Source organism: Pseudorca crassidens, chromosome 9, assembly GCF_039906515.1.
Source record: "Pseudorca crassidens isolate mPseCra1 chromosome 9, mPseCra1.hap1, whole genome shotgun sequence".
NCBI lineage: Eukaryota > Metazoa > Chordata > Mammalia > Artiodactyla > Delphinidae > Pseudorca > Pseudorca crassidens.
This window is the reverse complement of record NC_090304.1, coordinates 97,201,950-97,229,928: the sequence shown is the minus strand read 5'-3', so window position 1 is coordinate 97,229,928 and position 27,979 is coordinate 97,201,950. Positions and strand designations below refer to the sequence as shown.

The 27,979-nt window shown below is 52.4% G+C and overlaps 1 protein-coding gene across 7 annotated transcripts in view; it reads right to left on the bottom strand.

Annotated features, from left to right (window-relative positions):
- Positions 1-22,270, bottom strand: part of POU2F3 (POU class 2 homeobox 3) — an 82,604-nt gene extending 60,334 nt beyond the window's left edge. For 5 of the 7 annotated variants that reach the window (XM_067751330.1, XM_067751329.1, XM_067751328.1 and 2 more), the window contains exons 1-2: positions 22,086-22,270; positions 15,416-15,484 (exon numbers count right to left, since the gene is read on the bottom strand). Coding sequence is in view for 4 of the 7 variants with exons in the window: in XM_067751329.1 (XP_067607430.1) it covers positions 15,416-15,484; positions 22,086-22,113 (97 nt within the window). In the remaining 3 variants the exon portion in view is untranslated. Of the gene's footprint in view, positions 1-15,415; positions 15,485-22,085 lie in introns of those variants that run through there. The other 2 variants (XM_067751334.1, XM_067751332.1) reach the window with 2 other exon arrangements.
- Positions 22,271-27,979: the final 5,709 nt, after the last annotated feature.

The window sequence follows — 27,979 nt, the reverse complement described above, 5'->3', positions numbered from 1 at the left end:
CTTATTTCAGGGATGTTATAGAAGTGGTATTTGAATTGAGGGGCAATTTGATAATATCAAGAGGGGGATCTCGGGTGATCTCAGGGGACTGAAAATTCCTTCCATCTCTAAAGTCCTAGGATTCAATGCAGCGGATTGAAATGTACCAGGGCTTTTTCTTCCCTTCCCAGAAGCTGGTCACTGTGTAGCATTTGCAGAGGGAGGCAAGGAAGGACCAAAGAACTCTCCCCACCGTTTCCCTCTGTCCTGTTTGTTCTGCCCACAACTAAAAGATATGAACACAGAGGGCAGAGATGGGGCAGAAAGGGCTCACAAAGGAAGCTTCAGAATCCTCTCTTTGGATGTCTTGGGGCAGATGGGTAAGAACTGTGCCAAGCTGGAAGGGACACCAGCTAAGGTCTCTCCAAGCCTGTTTCGGTTCTCATGGTCTCCTGGGAAACTCTGGACCATGAAGCTTCTAGCAAGAAAGCCAGAGCGCAAACACCTTGGAACTATGGCTCACGGGGCTGGGAGGGACCTGAAGAGATGATCAGGGCGAGCGCTCTGCCTTTGGGAAAATGAAGCCTTATTATTCACCCCCATTTTACAGTGAGAAAACTGAGTCTCAACAAGGTTAAGTGATAATATGTACGAAGTAACAGAGCTTTTAAAGTATGGGCATGTGTTGGGAATGATCCTCAGGGGCAGACAAAAACCCACGTCTCCAGCCCCAATGTGGTACATCCTTCCCACGCTAGCGTTAACGCCACTGCTAGCATCTCTAAAACTCAGACAACGTCTGAGGACTCCATCCAAGCTCCAGCGAAATGGCCCAACTCCTGAATCTCCCTGGTCCCACACGGTACCCAGAACTGTTCATCTATACCAAAGAGCTCCAGACAAAGGAAGAGGCCGAGAATATAGTTCGAGGGATTTGGGTTAATTATGAAGACAACATCCCAGTTCATAGAAAATGGGATTTAGTGACCAAAAGAGGGTAAAAGGCACCTTGAATTGGTGGGGAGACCCGGGATTCTGGATAGAATTTCCTTAGGCCAGGATGGCCGTAATACCCAATGGAGTCCCCATGAGAAAGGCCAAGGATCAGTCTGTAGGAGGTGCGCAGGGGTCAAAGGCAGCTTCCACCTCTGCCTCTCCTTCCCTGGCATCTGGTGGGCACCAGGTCAGCAGTCCGAGCCACCTGGCAAGGACCCCTGTCCGACAGTAGACAGGAGGAGCTGGCGCCAGCCCTCTGCTTTCCCATCTCTGAGCCACAGCCTCACAGGCCCGCTGATTTGCATGCGTTGGCAGCGCTGGGATGTGAGTTTGCCTGGGGAGCAATTCTCTGGGTGAGGGAGGTGGAAGCACAGGAATCCTGTTCCAGCAGGATTTTCACTCCTGCCTGGTAAACATGCAGAGAGCATTCTGCAATGCGGCCGAACCTCTCTCATTTCCGGGCTGCTTCTCTTCTCACCAGCTCCGCTCTCAGGTTAACCCAGCAAGACTTCCCCTGTCATTTTATGACCACTTGGCAAATGTGCTGCCACTTCCTGGGATAGCAATGATTAAAGCAACCAGGACCTTGGAAGCACTGCTGGGCAGGCAGCCGCCAGAGCAAACCATGAGACTTCCCAGTGAGGTCATTCAACCCAGTCAAAACACTTTTCCCCAAGACCCCACAGACACTATGCCTACCTTTTTTGTTACTTGAGATCCCTCCAAGGAACTGGGCACTGTTGCCTCATGGTCAGAGCTCTGTACAGAGAACACACTGTAAACTGAGCTTGAGGGTTACTTCAAAGGCTGTTTTATGCTGGACCTTGGGCAAGTTGCTTGATCTCCATAGCCTTCAATTTTCCTTACATGTTAAAACAAAAAATTCTGCCTATATTCCTGCCACCTTCTTCGTAGGAGCAAAGAAATGCCCAGGAGGAAACTGAGGCTGGCCCCTGAAGCCACCTGCAGAACAGGACACAGGATGTCCTTGATGGGCTGTGGGAAGAACACCGGCATAGGGGATGGGAGATCTGAGCTTCAGGTCTCCACCAGCTGAGTGTCCCCGGTTGTGGATAGCAGATGCAAAGATGCAGCGTGTGAGCCATGCCCAGGGCAGACATCACGAATGGACCACCTCACTTGCTTCCTTTTCCTAAACTCAGTGCATAGTGACCACCACTGATGATCAGAAACAGCTCTCCTGAAGAAACCCACTTGCTACCCCAGGACAGGATGATCTTACAGGGTCCCTCCACCTCTGACGGTCTGTGGCTTTGGGGATTTTCATGAGTTAAAGCTTCTTCCTCTCTAGAATGGCAGAGTAAACGCGACTGACCTCAGGGCTTCCTTGCAACCCGGCCTGTGTGAGCGTTCCAGTGAGTTTCTCCACCTGCACAGTCATGAGGCTGAACCCCGAAGCCTTGGTCTGCAGGCCCTTAACACAGATGTCAGGAGCGTGGAGCTGCCCACCTTTGCTAAAAGGGAAGCCCAGCCTCCTCCGACTTCCCTTTACTATCTGTCATCATTCTTTGATAAATGAAAGGCTCCTCGCCGAGGTCTTCGAATTTTTTAAGAAATAAAATTCCTGTTTCTTCTCAGTCTGAGCTATAGATGGGACTCTCTGGGGCCCCCTGCATTGCCCCTGTACCTCCTGCTGGCCTCACACTGAGGCCCAAAGTGGGCAGCATGGTCAGAGGCTATGCTGAAGAGGCCAGGGACTCAGACCCCTCCTGGAATGGGGCCAAAGGGCCAGGTTCCCCAGCAAAGTCTCCACTCATGATCCGCTGACCCTAGAAAACAATAAAAATCCAACTTCAAAGGAAAAACTCTGTTAAAGAAACCCAGGGTTCCCATCGCTCCTAAATGAGCGCAGGTCAGAGAAGCACCTTGGCCGCTACTTTTCTATCAGAACTTTCTTGTGCTCGAGGGGACCACACAGACACTCCCAGTGCAGCACCCACCACTTACAGGTAGGGAAACTAAGTCCCAGAGAGGATGAGTGACGAGCTAAAGGTCACACAGGTAACACATGGCAAAGCAGGAACAAAGCCCGAGCTCCGATGCCCGGACTTGGCTCTCCACCACAGCCCAGGGCTTCCCTAAAGGTCGCCTCCAGACCAGCCCCTTCTCTACTCCTTGCCCAGCCCTGAGAGGGGAAGAGGTTCAAAGAGGTTTAAGGTTGGTAAGAGACACTTCGCCACCCCCTTCCCGGGACTGAGTGAAGTGGGGGTGAGAAGGGTGGGTGGGAAGAGCAAGGATAGCTACCGAGAGGGGCGTGCAGCCGGGCGCTGGTCCTCACGTGGGCACACAGATGTCCTTTGTGCCGCTCAGAGGGGCACGTGTGTGGTAGATGGGAGATGCTATCTCACATTTGTAGAACAACTCTCACTTCTGAGAGCTGCCACAGACACACTCTTGTTTCATTCATGCCTCACAACTTGTTTTACAGATAAGGAAACTGAGGCTGGGCCATGGCGCCTGAGCTGGAGGAAAGGAAGTTGGATCTCAGGGCTCTGGCTGCAGGGCTGGTGCGCTGGCCAACACGCATGGGTCTTGGGGCGTGCACTGGGTTTGTTCCTTTCTGTGCAGTGCACTTTCGTATCCAGTCCTTATTAGAGTCTCGCCTGCCTGTGAGTTCTACAGAGCCGGGATTCCAGAACTCCTGTTTCACCAGTGAGTACACTGAGGCTCAGAGAGGGCGGGGCTGGTTAATGTCACACAGCCGTCTTCCGCATCCAGACACCATGCCATGCCCTTTCCCTCACGCGGGTTAACGTAGCTTCCTCTCCTGCTGGGGCCTGTGTTCCTAGGGCTGGAGGGGCCACTTCTGAGGGAAGGATGATGGGGAGGGGGGAGACTTTGTCCAACAAAACAAGGAAACAAAAGCAAAAGACAGAGGACTGCCTCTAGGGTAGGGAAAGGGCTTTTAAAGAAACAGGGATCTCAACCCGTTGCTGTGACCTTGAGACAGTCATTCCTCTTTTCTGACCCCACTCTCTTTCCCCATAAAATAGGAGAATGGGACTAGATCAGAGAATTTTCAAACATTTTGGCAGGAGAACACTATTTTCAAATAATAGGGATTAATTAATAGTTGACATTTACTGAGCATGTACTATGCACCAAGCTTTGTATTAAACATTTTATACACAGGAGAGCATTTAATCCTCACAACCACCCTATGAGTAGGTGTTCTTATTATCCCCATTTTACAGATGAGGAAACTTGAGGCTCAGAGAGGTCAATCAACTTGCCCAACTTTACTGATTAGTAAATTGCCGAGTAGAAACTCAAGCCCACGTCTGTCCACCAGCCAAGGCTGACCACACCACAGTATATATTGACATACTATCTCCAAATGAAAACACATATGGAGTCGCCACAGAAACTTGAGGGGGGAAAAAAGATTTTTCCAGAACTATAAACATCATCTAGTCTCCTTGAATCTGTACCATTCCTAAACACTGGGTCCTGGGAGGAGGGGTCTTTCCACCAACTCCCTCCCCTTCTTCTGGCCATTTCCTGATTGCCTGGAGTCAGTTTGTTTGAGGGTCCTTCACCAAATCACGCTTCCCACTCCCAAGCGCAGGTGGATAGGACAGTGTGTTGGCCATGAGTGAACGAATTCACAGGTAGGTCTACTCAGGAGACAGCCCATATTCCTAATAGAGGGTCCCTAGATTGGCCATTGGGTCACGTGTGGACACTCTGTCCTTCTGATACTAATACTGGCAAATGGCATTACTGTATGGCAGGCTCTGCTCTAAGCGCCTTACACACGTTGGCTTATTCAGCCCTCACAGCAGGGGCTTCCCTGGTGGCACAGCGGTTAAGAATCCGCCTGCCAATGCAGGGGACATGGGTTCGAGCCCTGGTCCGGGAAGATCCCACATGCCGCGGAGCAACGACGCCCGTGTGCCATACTACTGAGCCTGCGCTCTAGAGCCCGCGAGCCACAACTACTGAGCTCGCGTGCCACAACTACTGAAGCCCGTGTGCCTAGAGCCCGTGCTCCGCAACAAGAGAAGCCACCGCAATGAGAAGCCCGTGCACCGCAACGAAGAGTAGCCCCTGCTCGCCGCAACTAAAGAAAACCCGCGTGCAGCAACGAAGACCCAACGCAGCCCTAAATAAATGAATAAATAAATAAATTTATTAAAGAAAAAAAGCCAAAAAAAAAAAAAGTTCCTTACTCTCCATAATATTAAAAAAGAAAAACAAAACAAAAAAATCCTCACGGCAACTCTAGGAGTCTATCCCTGTTATTACCTCCATTTTACAGTCTAGGAAACCGAGCAGAGACATTAAGTAACCAGCCCAAGGTCATATAACTAGTAAGTAGAAAAGCTGGGATTCAAATACAGACTCTGGCTCCAAAGTCTATGCCCTTAATGCCTCCGCCTTGGTAAGCTGGGGGCAGCAGTGCCCTTCCTAACACGTTACAGGAACTGAGAGGTACAGCAACCCCCACCTTTCAAATAATAACCAGTGAGCACAAAGGGTCAGCATGTGCTCACGGATCTCAGCATCTTAGAGCCGGAAGTGATCTTAGAGACTCTCAAGTTCAGACCCTCCGTCCAATGCACGAACTCAGGCCTGAAGACGGGAGGTGACTTGCTGACACAGGTTCATGGTAGAGATGAGTCCAGATTCCATCTCTCCTCACATCTCCTCAACCACACGAGAAAGTGCAGACTGTTTCTCCAGTTTCACTGGTAGAAAAACTGAGATGACTAGTCTGTTGTCAGCAGAGGGAGACAGGCCTGAGCCCAGGACCAGAACTCACTCAATGGTCCTTAAGAGCCCAATCATCCTTGTGACGCTGGAGTAAACTGAGTTGGGGCTAGGCGGGGATGGGGACCCAGCTGGTTCTCCCGAGAGGCAGAGGTCACAAATACCCTACTCAGCCAACCACCCTCAGGCCTCCAGGGGCCTGAGGGGAGGGGACAGGGACAGGGTGGGAGCAGCCAGCCCAGTGCTACCTCCCTTTGATACCTTGGAGTCCAGAGCAGACATTTCCCAGCAGGCTTAACCCTTCTTGTGCGTGCTTCCCTTCTCAAGAAAAGCTTAATCATCCTCATTTGAATTTCAAATGACCTCTCCCCTCTCCCCACTCCCTGCCCCAACAGGCTTTGAGGCAGGGATATGGAAATTCACCCAGCAGTATGGAAATCATTGCCCTATGCAAATTGGGCGCCAGGACCCCATCGTCATAGCAACTACTGGGTTTGCTCTCCTTTTGGCCCCTCTCTGGGCTCTCTGGCTTAGATTTTTTGTTCCTCTTCCCAGCAGGCAGGGGGGGCACCCCTCACCGAGGTGCCCAACGGGGCCCAGACCCGTCAGGCTTCCTGCCTGCTTCTCTAGTGCAAATCTGGACCCAGATTTGGTCTCACCCAAGCGAGACCAGCCGCTGTTTTTTTCTCAGGCTAGCCTAATCCGAGGATGGCCTAGATGGTGGTGAGGAAGTTCTGGAGTCTGGAGGACACAGCGATGCTCCTAGAGGGGGTGACAGGAGAGGAGAGACCTAGAGGGCTTCGGTGGTGCCAGTGATAGGAGATGGAACGCAGGGCACGGAACCTGTATGTAAAATGCCATGCAAATGAACACCTATTATTTTTTGAGTCAACAGCACGAGTGCTTTCTGGGGAGATGCCTGCAGCTCTGTTTCCCGTGCTCCGAGCTTGGCACAAAGGCCTGCCCTCCCTGAGTCTCCCAGGGCCCTGCTGTTAGCCAGGAGCTCCCCCACAGTCAGCTCTAAGCCCGTGGAGAATCCAGGAGGGGACTTTGAACTGTCTGTGGCTGAAGTCCCTAGAAATGAAATTCAGCCTCCTTTGAGGACTCTGGTCATTCGCTCAGCTTCCCCAGCCCTGTCCTACCAGACCCTCAGGCTCCAATGAGAGGAACGCAGCCCCAGTTGGGATGACCTCCTGCGGCTTCCCTTTTAAGGACATGTCTGCCCCTCTTCCCCTTGGCCGTGGGGAGTGGGGAGTGAGAGGAGGCAAGGGGAGCTGCACCTGCTTCTCCCCTCAGCAGCTCTTCCTAAGGACGGGTCATCCTGGCAGAGCCCTTCCCTTCCCGAGGGGGACCCACTAGCAAATGCGGGCAGAGACTCCAACTTCCGTCTCCCCTACCCCTCCTGTAGTTTCACAAACCCCCACCACCACCACCCCAGCCTGCCTTTGATAGAGCCTTGACCAGAAAGGAAGACTGCCAGTGGGTGCAGCCCACCACCAGACTGCCCAACCTGCCCTGAGGGCTTTGAGGTGGGGATTGTGTGAGTCGTGTGTGTTTGCACGTGAGTGTGAGTTGGGCGTGTGTGTGTCTGTGTGTTTGGGAGTGGGGCGGATGGAGTGTAACTGCATTTCAGTTGTCTGGATTGGGGCTGCTCTTTTTTTTTTTTTTAATAGGATTTACTCTTTTTTTTTTTTTTTAATTTATTTATTTGTTTAGGGCTGTGTTGGGTCTTCGTTTCTGTGCGAGGGCTTTCTCTAGTTGTGGCAAGCAGGGGCCACTCTTCATCGCGGTGCGCGGGCCTCTCACTATCGCGGCCTCTCGTTGCGGAGCACAGGCTCCAGACGGGGCCGCTCTTCAAGCCCGAAGACGTAACCCTAATTTGGCTGCTCATTTCTTTTCAAATTCTTTTTCCACTTGTTCAGCATTTTTCCACACCAGGTGTTCATTGCTGTAACTGTTTCTTAAGGAGGAGGGTGGACCCAAGAGACCAAAAGCATTTACTCACAGCTTATGAGGGAGGGGGGCTGCAATTTGGGTGCCTTAGTGAAGGGCTAAGGCCCAGAAGCTACAGTGTTAAGTCTCTGGACGTTGCTCAGGGCCTCTCTCTCTCTGTCTGTCTGTGTGTGTGTGTGTGTGTGTGTGTGTGTGTGTGTGTGTTGGTAGCGGGTTGAGGGTGGGTGTCATTTCACCCCTGGCAGCAAAGGATAGCCTGGGACTGACCTCTCCTGCTGGATCTCCCCATCACTGCCCCCACGGCACCAACAGTGGGAGTAGGAGGGATGCTAAGAAGGTCATAAGATGTACCCATTGTCCATGGGATGCCAAAGGAAAGGGGCATTCTTATGCACACTCTTATCCTCTAATGCAGGGCACCTCCAAGTGTGGTCCAACAGCCAGGCGGGTCTGAGCTGTTCATTAAGGTTGGAGACCAGATGCGTCCAAACACAGAGAGTAAGAATTTAGAAATGTTCACAGCACCCCAAGTACGTCATTAGTGAGCGCTCCCTGTGGACGCAGTGGAGACAAGTCTGGGCCCTGTTGAATGTGTGTGGTGGGTACGAGCTGCATACCAGTCCTGCACGGTGGGACTGTGGACTGCTCTGTGACAGACTGGAAGTAAAACGAGCGGTCCTGCAGCCCACGTTGTTTGAAGCGGTGCCCTAAGGAATGACGGCTGATGAAACCAAGCGGAACTCCAGATGGTAAAAGACAGCACAGAGGTGCCCCCCCCCCGACCCGGCCCCCTCGCTTTGTTCCCTCTTAGGCTGGAGAGAAAAGGAGGTCCATGTTCTTCTGGGGGCTGCTGAGATGGCAGCTGGGGTGGGGAAGGTGGCCTTCCTTAAAGAGATCTCCGAGAGGAAGGGGGACGGGTGTCAGGCAGGACTTGGCTCATCCACCTGCACTGGTGCTAAGGTTTAACGTAACTTTATATTTACAAACATACCTGCTACCCAGAGGCAGGTATTAATTTAGTCCATATGGACTATTACCCCTCTTGAGATTGTGACATACACACTCCTAACACACTCATATATAGTGTGCTTAGACTTTAAAGTATCTTGACTCATTTCTGGACACGAATGTGTTATAAACCTCCTGATTCCAAGCAACATATAAAAAACCACTGCTATTAAAAACACTTCACAACATTTTCATCTGAGCAGCATGGTCCTGCCCTGTGGGCTTGGGTTTGGGACTAGATGGGTGAGAAAGTGTGGCACAGGTGGGAGCTGCTGTAGTAATTCTTTTATTTGCAGAGGTTCTCTGTGTGCTAGAGGCAGGTACCTCCTGACGCCACAGGCTGCTCTCCCGAGACCTCTGGCACACACAGCCACAGTATGAAGCCTGGATGGTGAATTAGTACCTCCTCATCCCCCTGCACAGAAACTGGAAACGTGGTGAGATGGAAGCCACTCTGGTTTGAGAAGGCCAGAACCAGGGGCAAGGGGCTTAGGCTGCAGCGTGAGGGTTGTAGACAAGAGATAGGAAAGGACTTCCGACACTGAGAATTGTATCCTACAAGAATAGGTGGCCAAGAGAAATTGTGGGGTTAGCTTTTCTTAAGGATGGAAGATAAATGAGGGGAAAATAGCTCTAAGAACAGGATCCTTTATTTTCCAGGGATGGTTTTGAAATGGCTTCAAAGGAAGAGAGAGGTATGGACAAGATATCCTCTCAGAATCCAGGGATTCATCTCAGTTCCCCCTGGACATCTGGAGGGGCTGTGGCTTCCTTTTTGTCCTCCAGAGAGGTAAGGGAGAGAGTGGGTACAGACCAAGGCACAGGACCAGAGTCATCAGGCTTGAATCCTAGAGCCCACCCAGCTCATTCTCTTCACTTTACTCCCTCAAGCCCTCTCTCCCGCCATATTATGACAAGGAAACTCGAGTCTAAGGCACAAGCAGACTTGTCCCACACTGCTCAGTGACAGAGCTTTGTCTTGTCTCCTGAACGTTTCTGATAATTATCAACCTAATGATGGACTGTATTTGTATGGTGACATTCACTTTGCAAAGTGCTTTCACACCCACTCTGTCATTTAATCATAAAAGGGTGTGTGTGTGTGTGTGTGTGCGCGCGCACGCACACGCGTGCGCCCGTGTGTCTCATTTAGAAAGAGCTGTCAATAGGAGACTGTTCTGCACCTTCCCCCAAGTCTCACCTCACCCCAGGTACTTCCTAGACTTCTCTCGTCCTCTCTGTCATTGAAAGAATAGTTTTATTCCATAAACATTTGGGTTAAAACCCACACACGTCTCTAGAGCCTTCCACCTGTTTCTGCCTGGAACTGCACCTCTTCGTCGCAGTGAGACGTAGTTTCTTTATCCTTAGCTCTTTTCTTGGGGACTCACTAGGGTGGAGATGGCGAGGTCCCAGGAATGAACTGACCAAGACAGGGCTTCTCTTCTTGGGTCAGTTACTCATTATTTCTTTGGGCCTTAAGGAGAATCACTAACCTCTCTGGGCTCCCCTATATAATCGTGTCCATTCCGTCTTAAAACCATGTAGAAAGTTGCCAGATTTAAGTGAGGAGACTCTCTGCAAAGGGTCCCCACACAGCTAACTCCCCTGGATGGTCCTTCCAGACGGTGGGACACGGTGAGCCATTTCACTTCTCAGATAGGCAACTGAAGCAAAGAAGAAGGGCAGCAGGAAGGGATGACTGAACAGAGTCCGGTCCCCACCCCCTTCCTTCTTGCTCCCCTTTTCCTCCCCTGGGCTCCCCTCGTGGAGCCCTTCCTTCCCAGATCTCTGAGCAGGATAAGGGTCCTAAGGCGTCTGCTCCACTGTCATCTGGGCCTGCAAACCCCCACTCCACCCATGACAACTGAGCCTGCAGAATGCGGGGAGCCGGGGCTGGTGTGTCGGTGAGGCTGGCCCAGGATGAGAGAAGAGATGGAGACAGTTCTCTCCAAGGCCAGATTCTCCCTCTCCACAGTTCACCAAAGGGAGTAAGTGGACCCCAGCTCTTTCCCTCTCTTCCCCAGCAAGCACATTTTGGCACCAGACAAGGCTTCTGCCTCTTGGATGAGACCAGCCCCCCAGCAGGGGCTCTAGCCAAGGAGGAGAGCCAAGCCCCTTGGCTGGAGCCACCTGCCATAATTTCGGCATCTCCCTGATGCCGCCACTCTCTTGTGTCCTCTGTCCCTGGTTTCCTGTGCTGGTCCCCAGTCTTCCCACCACCATCTCTGGGTAAATAGTCACTAGAAAGACCCAAGTTTAATTCTGTCATTTGCTAGATACAGAACCTTGGGGAGATCAGCTAACCAGCCTCAACTTCCCCGTCTGCAAAGTGGGATGGCGTCATCTACCCTCACAGAATTGTTGTAAAGTCCAAACGCACTGTTTGAACGTGCTCTTCCAAACACAGGTTGGCCCTGTGATCCACTCCACCATGAAGCCCTGGAGGAAAGCTCCTGGAAGACAGGGACTGTTTCGTCATCTTTCTGAGCCCAGGGTCTGACACAAGCGAGGACTGCCAGCGAGGTCAGAGAAGAGGACGGAGCCTGAACAGAGCAAGGCAGCTGGAGGTGTCAGAAGGAGAGCGGGCTGAGAGGGGTGGTGGAAGGAGGGGATATAGGGGCTGAGGGAGGTGACGAGGTAGACGGGCAGAGCTCAGGGCTGAGGAAGTCCCCACACAAATGCACAGTGTGGGAACTGATGGCAGAGAATATGGAAAAGCAGAACTGCATACACATCTTTAAAAATTCAGCCCTTAGAGGCTATCCAGCCCCAAACCCTCCTTAATGGGGAGGAAAATAAATGTCTGGGTGGGAAAACATTTGCCCAATAATCTGCAGGGAGTTAATAGACTGTAGTCAGGACTGAGTTTGATTACTGGTTAGAAGCTGTGTGATCCTGGGCTAGTTAGTTTCTCATTCTGAGCCACAATTTCCTCATTGATAAAAATGGCAATTGTAAGAATTAAATGAGGTAATGCATGTACAGTTGGCTCCACGGGCCTGGGTATGGGAAGGAGGCTCCGTGGATGTGACTGGCCTTTCCCTTCTTCTTCTCAAGCCCACCGTATTTGTCCTCCCCCTGTGTAGGAGGCTACACTGTGACCAGAGTGGTCAAAAGTCATAGGGTTATCTGCTTGGGTGCTTGGGGATGGTCAGTTATGGAGCTGGGAGCTTTTGAAATGTGGGTAAGGCTATGTTCTTATCAACCACTCAGTTGAGAACCGGAAAAAAAAAAAATCGGTGTCAGTCTCAAGAAGGAAGGAAAAGTAAAAACGGGAAGTAAGAGGAAGGATAGAAAAGCTGATAGTTCAGAAATCTAGAAACAGCTTGGCCTCAGTCTTCTACAGGGTGTGGAAACAACACTGGCCAGGGGATCGGGAGTCTTCTCTGGTCCCGAGCGCTGTCACAAAGACACTGAATTTCTCCTCTGTCCACCCATGCCTCGGCTTCCTCATAGACCGAAGGAAAGGAAAGGATGAGCTAGCTTCCCTGCCACGTCTCCACCAACCGGGAGGTCTGTGTCTGGACTAGAGAACGCTCTCCTTTGCAGTCCTGGCCAGTGTGGAGGGGAAATTCACTTCCCTTTCCCAGCTCCCACCTCGTGCACCTTGGGGATTTCACACAACACAGAGGGTGCTCTCAGGGAGCTGGGGCTTTCTAGGTCACCTTTGTTTATAGTTTCTTTAAAACCCAGAGACAAACCACCCCTTAATTCAGGCACTGTTGGGGAGGGGAATCTGCCTTTTAAAAATCCAAAGGAAGCCATTAAACCAAGTTGGTAATCGCTGTGACTCACGATAAGTTTTCCTCTGTAGAAAATGAGTCAGAATGACTTTCCAGGAAGCTTGGTTACTTTAATTAGCTGCCTCTTTTTTTCTTGCCCTTAAAAACATGCAGTAATTTGACAGTCACCTAAGTAAGGATGCTACCAGCCACCAAGCTGAGCCGCTAGAAGTGAAGGATCTGGGAATGGAGGCGTTCTGACAGATGAACTAAAGGGACTCTTTGGAGTTGAGAAGGACCCACACAGACTCTTTCCCTGAATGGTGGAAGGAACAAAATCAACCTGTAGGGTTGATCCACTTGGCCTGAGTGAAGGGGAGAAGGGCACCCCAGCTACCTGCAGCCCCAGAACACTTAGCATCAAGTCTCGTTGTGTATATTACAGAATCTTAATGATGCCATTAGAGGAAATGATGACCGCAGCTGTCAATGTGCCAAGCACTGTGCTGAGGGCTTTAAATATCTCAGCTAACCCTCAACCCACTCTCTACGATGGACATTAATTGTCCTCTTTAGAAGAGATCAGGCTAAACTAACTCATCAGATCACATAAACCAGTCAGCAGCAGAGCTGTGATTCTTACCCCAGGTCTGTTTGATTCTAAATCCATACTCTTCAAAGGTCATCTGTTCCTGCCTCCTAGGGAAGCAAAGCGGCTGGTCCAAGGCCACATTCTGAACTGGCAGACACTGAGATGACACTTGTATTCTGAAAGTCCCAGTTTATGTTCAGACTCTTTCTCCTTCAACCTTTCTCCTTCAAGCTCCCACAGTCCCAGACAGGAGGCCAGAGCCTGCTGAGACTGCCTGTAACGCCTTAACCTTCCTAATCCCCAGGTTCTGAACTCCCTCTGTCTCCTGGATCGCTTTTCAGGGTCTCATGTAGGTCCTTCTCACTCCTGACACAGTTGTCTTGACTTGGTCCCGTAACTAATAACAGAGCACCAGGGCTATCCTGTTAAGTGTGGACTTCCACCCTCATGGACACTCTCTTAGCTGTGTCACCACATACCTGGGGCAATATACCTGGCCCAGGTGAACAGGGTCAGCTCTAGCTAGCCTGCTACTGGGAAAGGGTGACTCAACTTCTGAATCAAGGCTTCTGGACTCTGGTTTTTCTCTAGGGAAGAGTTCAGAGCAGAGATGTACCTATTACTACTCATCAGGTGAACTGATATGAAAGCCTTGCTGGAGTTCTGGAGATGAAAGGGAATTTTCTTCACAACTGGGGAGAACAGATACCCCACTCCACAGACCTTTAAACATACTCAGCTAATAAATCAATTGACAAATGGTTGCAATTGGCCCACTCTCTCCAAGCTTAACTGTTCCCAGACACAAAGCAAAGTATAAAACATGTACCACTACCCGTGTAAACAGACAGTTTCAAGACTAAATTGAGGGCGGAGGGGCAGAAACGTTTATGGTAAATGTATGCTGCAGATGCCTCCACAAGACCCCCAATTATCGTGTCCCTGATCCTGAGTCTTTTAGCTTCAAGAATGGAACTAGACTGCACCTGAAGACTTGGGAAAAGATTTCAGCTCTGGGGGACATCGATTCTCTTCCACTTCTAATTTCTATGCCTCTAATGATCCAGATGAAAGACTAATTGAGGTCTTGTTGGGATACTATTAAAGTTATTTGGTGGTGTTACAACTTATGCTCATCTTTCTTCAAGTTCTTTTTAATTATATGGAGCTTTCAAAGCAAGGTTTGGACTATGGAGTTAAAAGAGAGAGCTAGGGGCTTCCCTGGTGGCGCAGTGGTTGAGAGTCCGCCTGCCGATGCAGGGGACACGGGTTCGTACCCCGGTCCGGGAGGATCCCACATGCCGTGGAGCGGCTGGGCCCGTGAGCCATGGCCACTGAGCTTGCGCGTCTGGAGCCTGTGCTCCGCAATGGGAGAGGCCACAACAGTGAGAGGCCCGCGTACCGCAAAAAAAAAAAAAAAAAAAAGAGAGAGAGAGAGCTATGAAACTTTCTTCTCAACTCTTCCCTCTCCTTTTCCTTTTATTCACAAAGCAAAGACATCTAAAGGCACCAAGCCCTCCTTTCTGGGTCTGTTTGCCACCCACATGCATGTAATTTGGAAGAGGAACACTTGTCCATGGGCCTCTTTGATTAGTTCCTTGAGTAGGATTATTGAGAAATCTGGGGTTAAAAGGCCTTAGTTCCCATCTACCAGAGACACATTCTGCCTTCCGTCAGTCAGTAGCAGCTGGGAACACAGCCTGCTGCTTCTAGGGGCCTTGAAAAAAAAATGGTACTGATGAACCTAGTTGCAGGGCAGGAATAAAGATGTAGGCATAGAGCATGGACTTGAGGACATGGGGTGGGAGGGGGAAGCTGGGTCGAAGTGAGAGTAGCATCGACATATATACACTATCGAATGTAAAATAGTTGGCTGGTGGGAAGCAGCGGCATAGCACAGGGAGATCAGCTCGGTGGTTTGCGATGACCTAGAGGGGTGGGATAGGGAGGGCGGGAGGGAGGCTCAAGAGGGAGGGGATATGGGGACGTGTATGCATATGGCTGATTTGCTTTGTTGTGCAACAGAAACTAACAGGGTACTGTGAAGCAATTACACTGCAATAAAGATCTATTAAAAAAAATAGTAAAAAAAGCTAAAAGCAAAAAACCAAATGTTACTTAAAAATGAAAAAAAAAAAAGTGAATCTCCTCCCTGACTTCTTGTTTGTTTCTAAGGATCTGGTCCTTTCCTAGCCTAGTTTCAGAGGCTTTGTTCCGTTGTATACCGATGTCTACTGTTCAAAGGCTCCAGGGTCATACCCCCTGTCTCTAGGGAATCCCTTCATTTCCTAAGACCCAGCCTTTGGGTCTGATTGGCTGAAAGACCAAGCCGGAAGAGGTACCACGTTATTCCATTATTCGATGAATTCCAGTAACTCTGTCCTGCCCTTGCTTTTCTGTTTCATTTCCCAGAAGAGAAGACCCTTACCTGTCTCCACCTGGCTGAGAGCACTTCGAGCAACTGTAGAATCTGCTACATCCCCACTCATCTTGATATCTGCAGGGAGAACACAACTGATTTTAGTAACAGGTCACAATTTTTCTCGCTATGACCTATGTGGCTTTAACTAAACAGCGAAGATGAATGGGTAATTACAACAAGCATCAGACTTTCAAATTCCTGATTCCTAAACATACAACTATTAGAATATTCATAAGCTTGGGGCACATATCCCCTCGTCCCAGGCTTGCCTCCTTTCCCTCTTTCTCCAGTGCTACTGCAGGGTCTCTCCCCTTTGCATCATTCACGGCCACTTCCTTCTATCACCAGGCTCAGTTGGTAAAAATTTAACAAGGGGAAGGGTACAGCGGAGGGAGGGGAATGGGGGAGAATGCTCCTCATTCTCCATCCTCATTTCCTTTGGGATTTGGGGGATGTCTGATATTTTTTAAAGTAGCACAAGAAATATCCATCTCCCGTCCTCCCCCTCATAATAACTCTACCTTGAGAGGCAAGAGCACCCTGGGACCAAGGCTTGCCCTTCTCCTCTTTTTTAGCCAATCCTGCCTCTATTCTCTGCCTGATTCTCAGAGGTCAACCCACTGTCTGGTGATCAAACCCTAGTTCCCGTGTGGCCCTCCTTGGGAACCCTTACCTTCTCTCCTACTCCTTCAACGTTCTCAGTAAGAAAGGGATGGCAGGCGGGTCAGCGTCCCGCGGAGAGAGAAGACCTACACAAGGCCCCCTGTCTCAGCCCCCAAGTGCTGCGGGTCTGGCCTCTCTGCCCTGCTTCATTTCAGTAAATTAAACATTTACCCACAACAGACAGCTGCTGCTGCCTAAGAGGCCCCTAAGTCTCCTCAAGGGTCAGCAAAGAGAAGGAAAGAGACAACTTTGAGCTAACTCACTCTCAGCTCCTCTCCTTATGAAACCACCCCAATACTGAAGCCGTTAAAGACAGAAGAATATTTTATTCAAATCATGTTGACCCCCCCCCCCCCTTCTCTGGGGCAGCACTTTTAACTCTTTCAAACCAGATAAAGTCTTGGTGAGCCAATTTGCATACCCGGCCCCCCAGCCAATCCCGGGTAAGCAGCCCGTCTTAATTTGGGCCACATAATTGGGCAGTTGACAGTCTGGATGTCTGAGGTCTGGAGATGACCAGGAGGAGGGAGAAGGGTGGACCTCCGCCCCAGGAAAAGCAGGAAGAAACCGACTTTTATTTCTTCTTCTTCTTCTACTTTTTTTTTTTTTTTTTTTTAGGGCAATGATGTGTGTGGCTCTGGCAGAGGTTTAAAGTGTAGTCCCAGGGGATGCAGTGACTGCAGTGCAGGAGGGGTGACTGTTATGCCAAGCAAGACAGAGATGGGGAGTCCCGAGGTTCTACAGCCCTTGGAACACCCCAGGAGCAGGGGAGGGAGTAAGCAACCTTGGGAACCACTGTAGTTTGAGGAATAGTTTTGAGACCGGTCAAAGTGATGACTCCCAGGTAAATACTTGGAGCTCCGTACAGCCCTCCCCAGACATCCACACTGTCCTGCGTGGTTACAGACCTCTAGGGGAAACCCTGCAGCCACACTTGCCACCCCTCTCAGTGCACTACATTTAAGAAGGCATTTCTCCAGCCTAACCAAAGTCCTTCCTGCTGCAGTTTGAAACTTTTTGTACAGTCTGTCATGCATGAATATGCAGAGTAACTAGTGTGGGCCACCCGGACAGGTCTGCAAAGGGCTTCTGCTACTCCACGCTTTCTGCTCCAGGGGGGAGATGGGCTTAGCTTCGTCCCACCCATGAAGGGCCACGCTGGAGCTGGGCATTGCCTATTATAGATCGGCTCAGTTACACTTCCCCATAGGGATCCTTCAACAGTGCAGAGAAAACGTCAGAGACTGCTGGGAAGGGGCGGGAGGGGGTGAGTGCTCACCACCTCTCCCGTTGCTGAGCACAGGCTCCGGAAGCGCAGGCTCAGCGGCCATGGCTCACGGGCCCAGCCACTCCGTGGCATGTGGGATCCTCCGAGACCGGGGCACGAACCCATGTCCCCTGCATCGGCAGGAGGACTCTCAACCACTGGGAAGCCCTCTCAGTGGGCTTTTAAACCTGCTTCAGTGGCGCTGGGAATTCAGAGCATGGGTTTTGACAGCAGACAGACCTGGATTTAATCCCAGTGCCATCCTAACTAACACAGGGGGACCCTGGCCACATATTTGAACCTCAGTTTTCTCAACTAAAAAAAAAAAAATGAGAAAAATGATACTTCCCAGAGTTATAGTGAGGAGCAAATAAGATACTGAATGAAAACCGCCTGGCACAGTTCCTGGCACAAAGGAAGCACGTGATAAATGAATTAACTAAACAGATACTTAGGCTTCGATCGGAGTCCCCTTCTTCCATTACAGTTAACAGCTTTGGTTTTTCTGTCTAAGCAGTATCATAATTTGTCCTTTACCTGGGAAGCCATCTGCATTCTCCCAATTCTGACTTCATGGGAAAAACGCTCATGGGGACAAGAAGAGTTTAAGAGGTAGTGAGGGTGGGATGATGACCAGGTATTCTGAATCAACTTATTTCAAACATCTGACGTTTAAGAAGGGTGACATTTTAGCTAAACCATAATTCTATGCCTGTAACCCAAACACTCCTCCAACACCCATTCCCTGCACCACCTTTAACTCTACCCAAAAGCCATCTCTCTGATCTTTTAAATTAGCATGAAAGGTAGTCCTAATCATGTCTAAAATTAACTTTTGAAGGAGTCAAAGGCTCCACACTCTTCTAGGACATCTACTCATTGCATGTACCCATTATGGGAGCAACATTGTGACACTTCGGCATTGGACAGGGATTTGAGTCTGAATGGAGGGTCAGGCTGAGATGATCTGTGAAACCTCTTAACTCCCATAGGATGTTAAGACACTGCGAACCTGTTCCTGTTGGGTAGGAGGCCGAGGCTGATGGGTGGGACGAGCTCTTGGGTCTCAGCCTAAAAATGGGCCAACACCGAAACTCGCCGAGACGCCACAACCCTTCGCCTGTCGGACAGCACGTGCCGGAGGTGAGTGAGAGAGGTGTGGGGTGCGGTCAGGCTTCTCTGCTGTTCTAATCTCAGCTGGCAACTGAGGAGGTTCCTTGACATCACTCCCTTCTCTGGGGAGGCTCAGCTGGTCCGTGTAAGAACCCAGATACCAGATGCAGCCCCTCATCTGCTTCACCGGCGCTGTCACCCGCTGAAGCTGGAGCGAAATGTTGGCCGCTGGCCTTGACCTCCCTGTGCCTTGGCATGACCCAGCAGCAGCCCCTCCCTACACATCTGTGAACCAGGATGTGTGTGTGAACCTGCAGGAGCAAAGTCCAAGGGGCAGCACTTCCCCAGGCTGCAGGCTGAGTGTCCACGGTGTCCTGGACCTCCTGGGTCCAGGCTATGCCAGGAAAACAAAAGGCCCACTCCTCTCTCTCCTACTGTCCATCTTCATCTCTTCGGAAGGGACTGGAGCTCCCTCCTGACTTCTCCTTCCCATACCCACTGCTTCAGGCACTTCTACCAGAGGGAATTCAAGGGGCTACCGGTCCTACTTCTGAGCGAGCCAGGGTTCCAACTCTTCCCTGGAGGAGATGCTTCTCACCTCTTCTACAAGAGAAATGCACTTCCTCTCAAGAGACCTTCCAACCCCCTGAGCTGGAACTGGTATCAGTCTGTGAGACTCGATCCTCCTTTCCCAACGCTGATAGAGAACAGCTCACAGTGAGGAAAAGGGCAAAAAAGAGATGCTCTGGGACTAACCAGCTGTCCCCCTCCAGCTGGTTTCCCACTGTTTCCTCCATCTCTTCTCTCCCTCCTGAGCTTTCTGTCTGACTCTTGTCTACCTGCATTGGGCCTGGGAGGGAGGAGCCCCTCCTTAGCCTGGGTGCCCCTGTGTCTGGTGACCTCATGTCTGCTCGGGTGTTTGTGCTCCCATGTGAGAGGTGTTCTACAAAATACAAAGTGCTGAGGTCCCAGGCCAACCTGAATCACGGCTGGTACCCAGGTTATCAGAGCAAAAAGATGGGCTGACTCAGGGGCCGCAGTGCTTGCGGAGCTGCTGAGTGGGGGACCTTACGCATTATTTTGTGTGCCCCTGCTCCCCCTCCAACCCCCCCAGACTGTTGCAGTAGATCCATGGAGGGGGAATCCCCAAGGGCCTAGGACTGGGGATTTACAGGGCAAGCGCTGCTTATAAAGCATCCGCAGGACACAGGATCGCTGGGAGGGGTAAAGCAGGGCTCAGAAGAGACCAGATTTCCACAGCGAGGATCCTGGACTCAGAGACCCTAGAGAGGGGCCCACAGGGAGACACTCCATAGACGGATCCTCCCTCAGAGACCCCACAGCAGCGCCCTCGATGAAAGACCTTACAAAGATGACCCCGGACTAAAAAGCCCACTGAGAAGACCCAGCAAAGGGAGCCCTCAAATGGAGACCTAGTTAGAGAGGCCCCACAGAAAGTCCCAAATTGAGCGAGCCCTTTGAGGTCTCCAAAGGGGAACCAGACACCACAGAGAGGCCAGGAAACCTCACAGGGAGGCCAGGCAGCCCTGAGGGGAGATAGACTACAGAAGCGGGCTGGGGAGCAGTGGCAAGCAAATGTAGAGAGATGACTCAGGTCACCCACCTGAGGTAAACAGGTGGACGGAGAACCCACCTGAGGAGTCAGCGCACCCTGGGTTTAGCTCAATCACCCCCTTTGTGTCTGCCTGCAGGGGACAGGGCTGGGGGAGGTGCCCGGGCTTCTGAAAAGCGTCAGCCTGGAGCTTCCTCCCAGGCCAGGCATGGAGGGCTTGGCCTCCTCACCTCAGCCTCACCCTCTCTTTCCTGCTCTCGGCTAGATCCTCTTAGCCCCCAGGCGGCCTCCCTGCTGGGTCCCAGCTGCCCCCCCTCCTCCCACTTCCCCCAGAGCAGGAGCCCCCAGTAGACAATGAGGTGGAAAACCCCCAGGAAGTCTCTGGTCTTGGTCCTAAAGAACTTCCCACTGGGGGGTGTGCCTTCAGGTTTTGCTCCCATGCACACCTAGGCCTTCTTGGTGGAACGTGGAGAAAGGAGAACCCGGGATCTGCCCCCAGCTATGTCCAGCTCCATGCTGGTGCTACGAGGTCTGAAAATGGACTTTCCCCAACCATTGGATGATACCCAGTTGGATGATTCTTTCCGCCACACCGAGCCCTCCCTGGCATGTCCTGGCACCTGGGGATCCACTCAGAGCTAACACCTCACCGTCTGCTGGTTTTCACTCAGCCGCACCAGGACTGCGTCTGGGAAACTGGGTCTCCCCCGTGCACCCACTGCTGCTTGATTTCAAGGATTGGCGGCTCCAGGAAGGGCCAAAGCCTCCAGCCTGCGCTGCTCCTTGGGGTAGGTCATGAGAATTGACTCCCTCACTCTTCCTCCAGAAAGGAGAGCAGGTAACAAAATTCCCATCAACAGCCCTGAAGTCCTTAATGAAGGTCATTCATTGGGTGTTGCCCCCTTTAAGAGGCAAGTTGCTGGTTTGAAATGGCCAAATCAGGCTCAGCTTTCTCCATGTCAGTCCGTCTCTGCTCAGGCCCTCAGACCTCCAGAAGACCCACCCCGACACCAAGTCCAACCTCCAGGATTAGTAGCTCGAGTCCTTGCCCAGCTGTGGAAGGAGGGATCAGCAGGGTGAATGGAGGGGTCTTGGTTCACTCCATGCCCATAGACCTTTCACGCAGGGGAAACTGACTCCCAGAAAAGCATTTCCATGGCCTAGGTTCCCACCCCTGAGGAGAGGAGGGCTTGGCATCTAAATCCATGGGACATAGAACACAGAGGATGTATCTCTCACTGCCCCCCCACCCCCCAGACACAGAGATGGAAGCGCTTTCCCACAGGGCCCTGTGCAGGCTTCTCCTCCTGTGCGCCCCACAGAGCTCCGGCTCAGCCCCCGCACGCGGGTCCCCCAGCCCCGCCGCGCACCAGCCTACGACACTGCCTAGGCTCACGGAGCAGGGGAGCAGGTACACCTTCACGGGTGGGGTCTGCTCCACCTCCTCTCCCAACACACATGGGGACAGGTAGACTCACCTCTGACACACACGGACACATGCTTCCCTAGGCCCTGATCAATACACGTGCACCATGGCACCTGCCCCAGGTGTGCCTCTGTAAATGCCCAGCTCCACTCACTTTTCCTAGGCACCCCCTAGACCTTACCAATATCCACTCTCCCTATACTTCACATAAATGCCTGGGACACCAAACACGCAACATGTGGATACACGTATTTCTCTCACTTCTGCACTCCAAGGTCCACACCCCTGGCTGAGCCAGTGAGCCACCCTTCTGCAACCAGTGAACAGGGCAACTTCCCCGAGACTACCACAGCTCAGCACGCCCAGGTCCCACAGGGCTGCGGCTCTCCAGATGCCAGCGCTCTCCAGATGCGAGGCTTCAGAAGCCCTCCCACCCTCCACCGTAGCCCCTACCTTCATTCTTCCCCAAAGTCCCCCAGACGGACCCGGCGCCCGCCAGCTCGGGGCGACCCGCTATCCACACTGCCCTCTCCTGGCCGCTGGGGAACAAGACCCCCCGAGAGCGGCGCCCCTGTCATTCGCCCCTGCCCGAGCACAGTGACACCTGTCAGAGCTCGCGCCCTTCGCCCCTCACCTGGGTGCATGGGTTCCAGATTCACCATCCTGCCCCAGGCGGGGCCAAAGCCAGCTTCCCCCCAGGCCCCTCGCGGCTGCCCCAGCCGGGCCTCCGGGGAAGCCAGGGTCTCCTTCCTCCCGCCCCCGGCCGCCGCCGCCGCGGGAGCCGCCGCCGGAGCCGTCGCCGCAGCCGTAGCGCGCTCCGCTGCTCCCTCCCGCCCACCCGGGCAGCACTCGGCGCGGCGGGATTGCCACACGCCCCAGGTGAGCACGCGGCGCGGCGGGGCGGGGGCCTCGGGCCACGCCCCCTGGCAGGGCCCCCGCGCCTGGCCCCCGGCCCAGGCAAAGCAGCGATTTGCATTCGGGGAGCCGGGGGCCGGGGGAGGGGGCAGGCGGTGCTGCCGGGGCGGGTCCTGACCCTGCGGAACACCTGTCCACCTCGGACCCGCCAATGGCCTCTCCCCACCGCGCCCGGCCCAACAGCTTGCCCTACTGAGGAACCCCTGGCAGATTAACCAGCGGGGCGGCGGGGGGGGCGGGCTGAGCTTCCGTCTGGACAGACACCCCGGCTCTGCGAGGAGCTCTGGAAGTGTTTGGAGAAGCCGCGGGAGTGCGCTGGGAAGAATCTGGTGTTGGAATCCTACCTCTCTGCCGCTTACCGGGCTGTGTGACATGAGACAAGGCTCATCACCTCCCTGAACTCAGTTTACTCAACCGTAAAACGGGGGCAGGTGTTAATCTTAACTGGCATCTATCTATCTGAAGTTAGCAGGTGGTCAAGCTCACCTAGGCCCCCCGTGCATCCTCACCACATCCTGGGACCTAGATGGGGCCCAGCTAATTATCACATTTTCTGGGTGAAGATAGTGTCTCTTGCCTGCCCTACCAGGTCCCAGGTTGCTGCGAGGCTCTATGAGAGTATGATGTGAAGGCTATTTACTAGTGTCAGGGGCTGTGGGAACAGCCACCTCCTCATTTACAGAGCTGGGAAGTGACTTGTCCAAAGGCACACAATTCCCTAGTGGTGGAAGGAAGCTGGCTGGGATCAGGTCTCTGGACTCCCACTCCAGTGCTCTCTGCAGCACCCATCATAGACTCGTCACCTGAGCTTCCCCCACCCTTCTCCTCCACTCTTCAGGCCCCAGGAAGAGGTGGCAAGGCGAAGAGACCACCTGTGTATAAGCCTTGAAAGCCATGTGCCCACAGCAGGCCAGACCTCGCCTTTCTTTCCAGACAGGTCTCCCTATCAACCTGCTTACAGAACAAGTCCCGGGCTTTTCTGCCTCTGTGCCTTGTTTGCACTGTTCTTTCCAGTTGGTATGTCCACCCACCATCCACCCCAATAATCCCCATTAGAATATCCAGCATTTATTGAGCTTTCAGTGCATCAGGCACTGTGCTAACCAACACTTGAGAGGCACCTGATCTTGTTTAGTCCTCATAACAACTCGAAAACGGGACGTTATTATTTCCATTTTACAGATGGGAAAAATGAGGCTTAGAGAGTTTAGTGTGCCCACAGTTACCCTTCCAGCAAGTATCAGGGCTCCTGTTCTAAAATTCTGCACTCTTCTCCCTTCGTGCACTATTCAAATGCCACCTCCTTCTGAAGCTGGAAGTGATCTGATCTGTTATTAAATTACCATAACGTTTCAATGTTCTTACTAGCCCTGTGGCTCGCCCTGCAGGACTTTTCTTATCCTATCTCCTGGCCGTTAACTGATTGGCTGCCCCCACAGCACCAAACACAGTGCAGGGTACACAACAGGTGTCAGAAAGGGCCCAGTGGGTGCCACAGTGGCCCTGGAGGGAAAGCGTTTAACAAGTGCTTCTTCGGGTCCACACAAACCACTCTCCCCCAATCGCACCAAACTTTCTTCCTCCCACTCTTGGCAAGAAGGGAGGAGACTTTCTTCCTGTTTCTTCTGGCTGAGGAAAGAGATCAGTAGCTTTTCAGAGGCCTAGGGAACCCAGAGACACGCCCCCCACACCTTGGCACACCGCCAGACTGTCCCTTCCTTCCCTCCTCTTTCCTCTACTTTCCCTCCCTTCCTCCACTTCAGGTTTGGCCCCAAGCCTGAGGCCATTTCTTATCTACAACTGCACTTCACCTACCACCATCCTAGAAAAATGCCTGCATGTAGTTTATATACCCCGGTGCGCTTGTGATTTCCATATCTCTATTTGCATAGCATTTGTATAGTCGTGTTCCCCAAGGGTCTGATTCTCTGACCACCAGTATCTGGAACCTGTTTCTCTTTTCCATGTGCAAAGTTACATTTCTTTTCTGGGCTTTAGTTTTCCAGAAGCCAGAGGAGCATGTACCTAATGATTTCTAAGGGTCTTCCAGCTCTAGTAGCCTAGGATACTGGGGTCCTGGGGTTGCGGGTGGGGGTGGAACCCTTGGAGATGGGGCCCATTGGGAAAGGGATGGGGCGTTATAGCTTCAGAGTTGGAAGGACAGTTTTGGGTTCCGGACCAGGAGAGGGGGTGATTGGGGGAAGGATGGGAAGGTGAGAGGGGTGGGGGAGAGGTAGCAGACAGGACCTCACCTTCATTCACTTACTCATTCATTCAATCCATATTGATTGAATGCTTTCTATAGGCCAAGAAAGTGCTACGTGCTGGGCATGTACCTTTTTATTCAGTCATCACACCTTTAGGAGGAACATGAAATTTTTAGGTTCCTTTTATAGATGAGGAAACTGAGGTTCAGGGAGGTTAATGCAGCTAGTAGATGGCAGAGTTGAAATTTAGACCAGGCCTGCCTGACTCCAAAGCTGGTACTTTTAATCCTGGCCTCCGGTGTCTGAGCCCGAGTCTCCTCTTCTCTGCTCTTCCCTTCTATGAGCATATAACTCCAGGTGGAAGGAACCTAGATAATCGTATGAGGGACCAGAGGTCCACAGGGGGTGGGACTTGCCCAAGGTCACACGATGGCAAGCAAAGGCAGAGCAGAGACCCTCTGTTCTCTCTGCTCCTCCTTCTTCTGTTCTTTCTGGGCCTTTGAAGGGTGGGTGGGGCAAGGGGCAGGGTTCGATGATTTTTATTCCTTCCCTCTGTGACTTGCTTGATGACCATTTCAACTAGATGAACTGGAACAGGAGTGCACAAGACCCCTTTGTCCCTCCCTCCTTCGTGGAGACCATGAGTGCTTCTGTGGAACACTCATGGTCTCCATGAAATCAGCTCTTTGAGTTCTGGGCAGATGGGAGGTGGGGAAGGTGCCACCTCCGTGGCCTAATAACCCATTTCTCTGTTTAGCCAGGAAGAGAAAAAGCTGTGGGGAAGAGGAGAGAGATAGGGAGTTGCCTGGAGGTTAGAAAGGAACAGAGGAAAGAAAGGGAAAAAGAAGCAAAGACAGGAAATTTCAGTGCCTTTGGACATCAAAAGAGCACCATGCAAATCACATACAAATGATATGCAAATGACCCATCACTTCCTCCTTTACCCCCTACCCTCTCAACAGCTGGAGGGCTTTTTCAGAGAGCAGCCAAAGCCTAACTCCAGGATCCTGTTGTCCCCAAACTGTGATCAACGTGGATCCCTCCTGGGGGTCCTTCTGGTCCTCCTGGGATTACGTCTGATCCCCTCGGCTGCACCTCTAGGAAGTTACGAGCCCCCCCGCCCCGGCCGCATTTCTATGTGAGCATGCTAGCAGCTTCTTTTGCTTCAAGGACGGAAGGCTCTAGGAGCTAAGCTCCCCGTCCAGACACATTGCTGGAAACAGGCTGTAGCCCTGGAGGAGGCGCTCGGGGAGCGAGGTGGGCCCGCACCCTGTTCCCTACCTCAGCAAAGGGGACTTCTTGGCCGCAGGCCTTTCTGCTCACCCTCATTTCCTGTCATGTCAGCTGGTGTGAGTTGTCAGGATTGGGAGAAGGGTGGAGAGCCAGGTGTCCTGGAAGGCCACCAAGTAGCAAGTCCTTTCTAGCTCTTTCTGTCTGCCAGATGGGCTGTAGGGCCCAGAGCGGGGGGATGTGGGGCGGGGGTCAGCTCCCTGCCTTGGGGTGACCTCAGGGACTGAATCCGTGCTCAGGCTTCCTAAAAGAGCGGATGGAAGGAAGATAGAGGCATTTTAAAACCACACCTCAGAGTCAATCTCATGGCACAGTTGCCAGGAGGAGTATTGCAGGATGGGGGTGGAGGGGGTTCGTGTCAGGGTGACAGAGTGAGAGGTGCGCTGGGAACCAGAATAAAGCAACTTTCCAGGGAAGTGGATGGGAGAGGACACAGCTGTTTCCTGCCCCTGATATCCCTAACGCTGAGCCTCAACCATAGACATCCCACCCCACCCGTCTAGAGGGAGTACAAACAAACTCATTGCCCATTTTGCTCTTGAAGGTTTTGAATAATAGATAATAATATATGTATTTAATTTTAAAACAGCATAACAATCCTGTCCTCCGATGAACTCTTTTGACCTCGGGGCCAGCATTGGGTCTGGGTCCGGCGACTCTAATCACACCCTGGGGCAGAGCCCTGCCTCAAGACCAGCCTCTCCCCGCCTGGTCCCCCTGCACGCTCAGGGCAAGTCTAAGCCCAGGGCGCCCTCTTGTGGTGATAGGCGTGTATGATCCCGACTTGAGTCCCCACGCCCACCCCCACCTCCACCCCGCCCCCCAACCTCTCCTTCCAAGCGGTCTCGCCGCCACTGTCTCCTGTGGTGAGTGGCGGTCCATGTCTGGGGGAACCACAGGCAAGGGCCCCAGTTCCAGGCCAGCTGGAGATATTGAGTGTTAGTTTCAGGCTGCTGTTGGGTCTTCTGGTCCGTGCTCCCCATTCCAAGGCCAGACTTTACCATGGAAGCCCAGTTTTGGAGTCAGCCAGTCACCGCCTTGACGGGCTGTCAGTCCTGTTGCCGGACAGCTCTGCTGGTTAAAACGTCCTACATCCCACACTGCCCTCCGGAGCTTCTGAGCTCCACGCCAATCCTACACCCGCACACGTAGGAGGACAGTGTCATCGGTCCATTCATCCATCTGGAGCTGGGAACTGAGTACCCATCGGAGCTGTGCATTGGGCTAGGGGCAGGGAACGGAACAGAGACCAGGCAGTGTCCCTGCCCTCAGGAAGCTCACAGGCTGGCGATGCTTGCGGACCAGCGAACAGTAAGTCCATCATCCTGGGGCCTGTGCTGTACCAGGGAAATAGGGGGGACTATGGGGGCCCACAGTAGGGCACGTCTTACCTGAGTCTGCGGGTGGGCATCAGGAAAGACTTCTTAGAGGCAGGGACATCTAAGCAGAAATCCCCAGGGAAGAGGTAGTAGGAGGAAGGGAGCCTAAGCCGTACAAGCAAAGGGAACGGCATATGCCAGGAGGGTGCGTGGCACACTGGGGGGAGCCCACACAGTACAAGGCGGCTAGATCACAGAGTACAAGACGTGGAAAACCACAAGTGAGTGAAGGTGATGGTATTTGCACGGGGAGGACCTTGAATCTGGCCTAACTTAGGTGGAAATGATTCACCAGTTTCAGGAGCAGGTGACTTTTCCTGACTGCATCACAGCATAAGCTTGAGTGCCATGGCATGGGGCGGGGGTAGGGGGAGAGAGGAGGGGGAGTCTGGCAAGAAGTTTGACTGTGAGGACACAAGGAGAAATAGGGCAGAGGTGGAGTGGGACTTGGGTTTGAGGTGCGTTTGACTGCACTTTTTAAATGGGAAAGATTTAAACACTCTCAGCACAGATGGGCAGGAGGCAGGAAAGAGCGAGATGCCAGGGGAAGAGCGGAGAACACTTCTCCAGAGAGGAAGGGGAAGGACTGGGATTCAAAGCCCTGGAGTCAGGCAGAAGGGACACTTCCCCACCATCAGGACGGGCGGGAATCCTGAAAGGCAGGTATGGATGCAGGGGGTAGAGAGGTTTCTGCTCCTGGGATGCAGGAAAGGAGGGCACTGTGGGTGCAGTGTCCC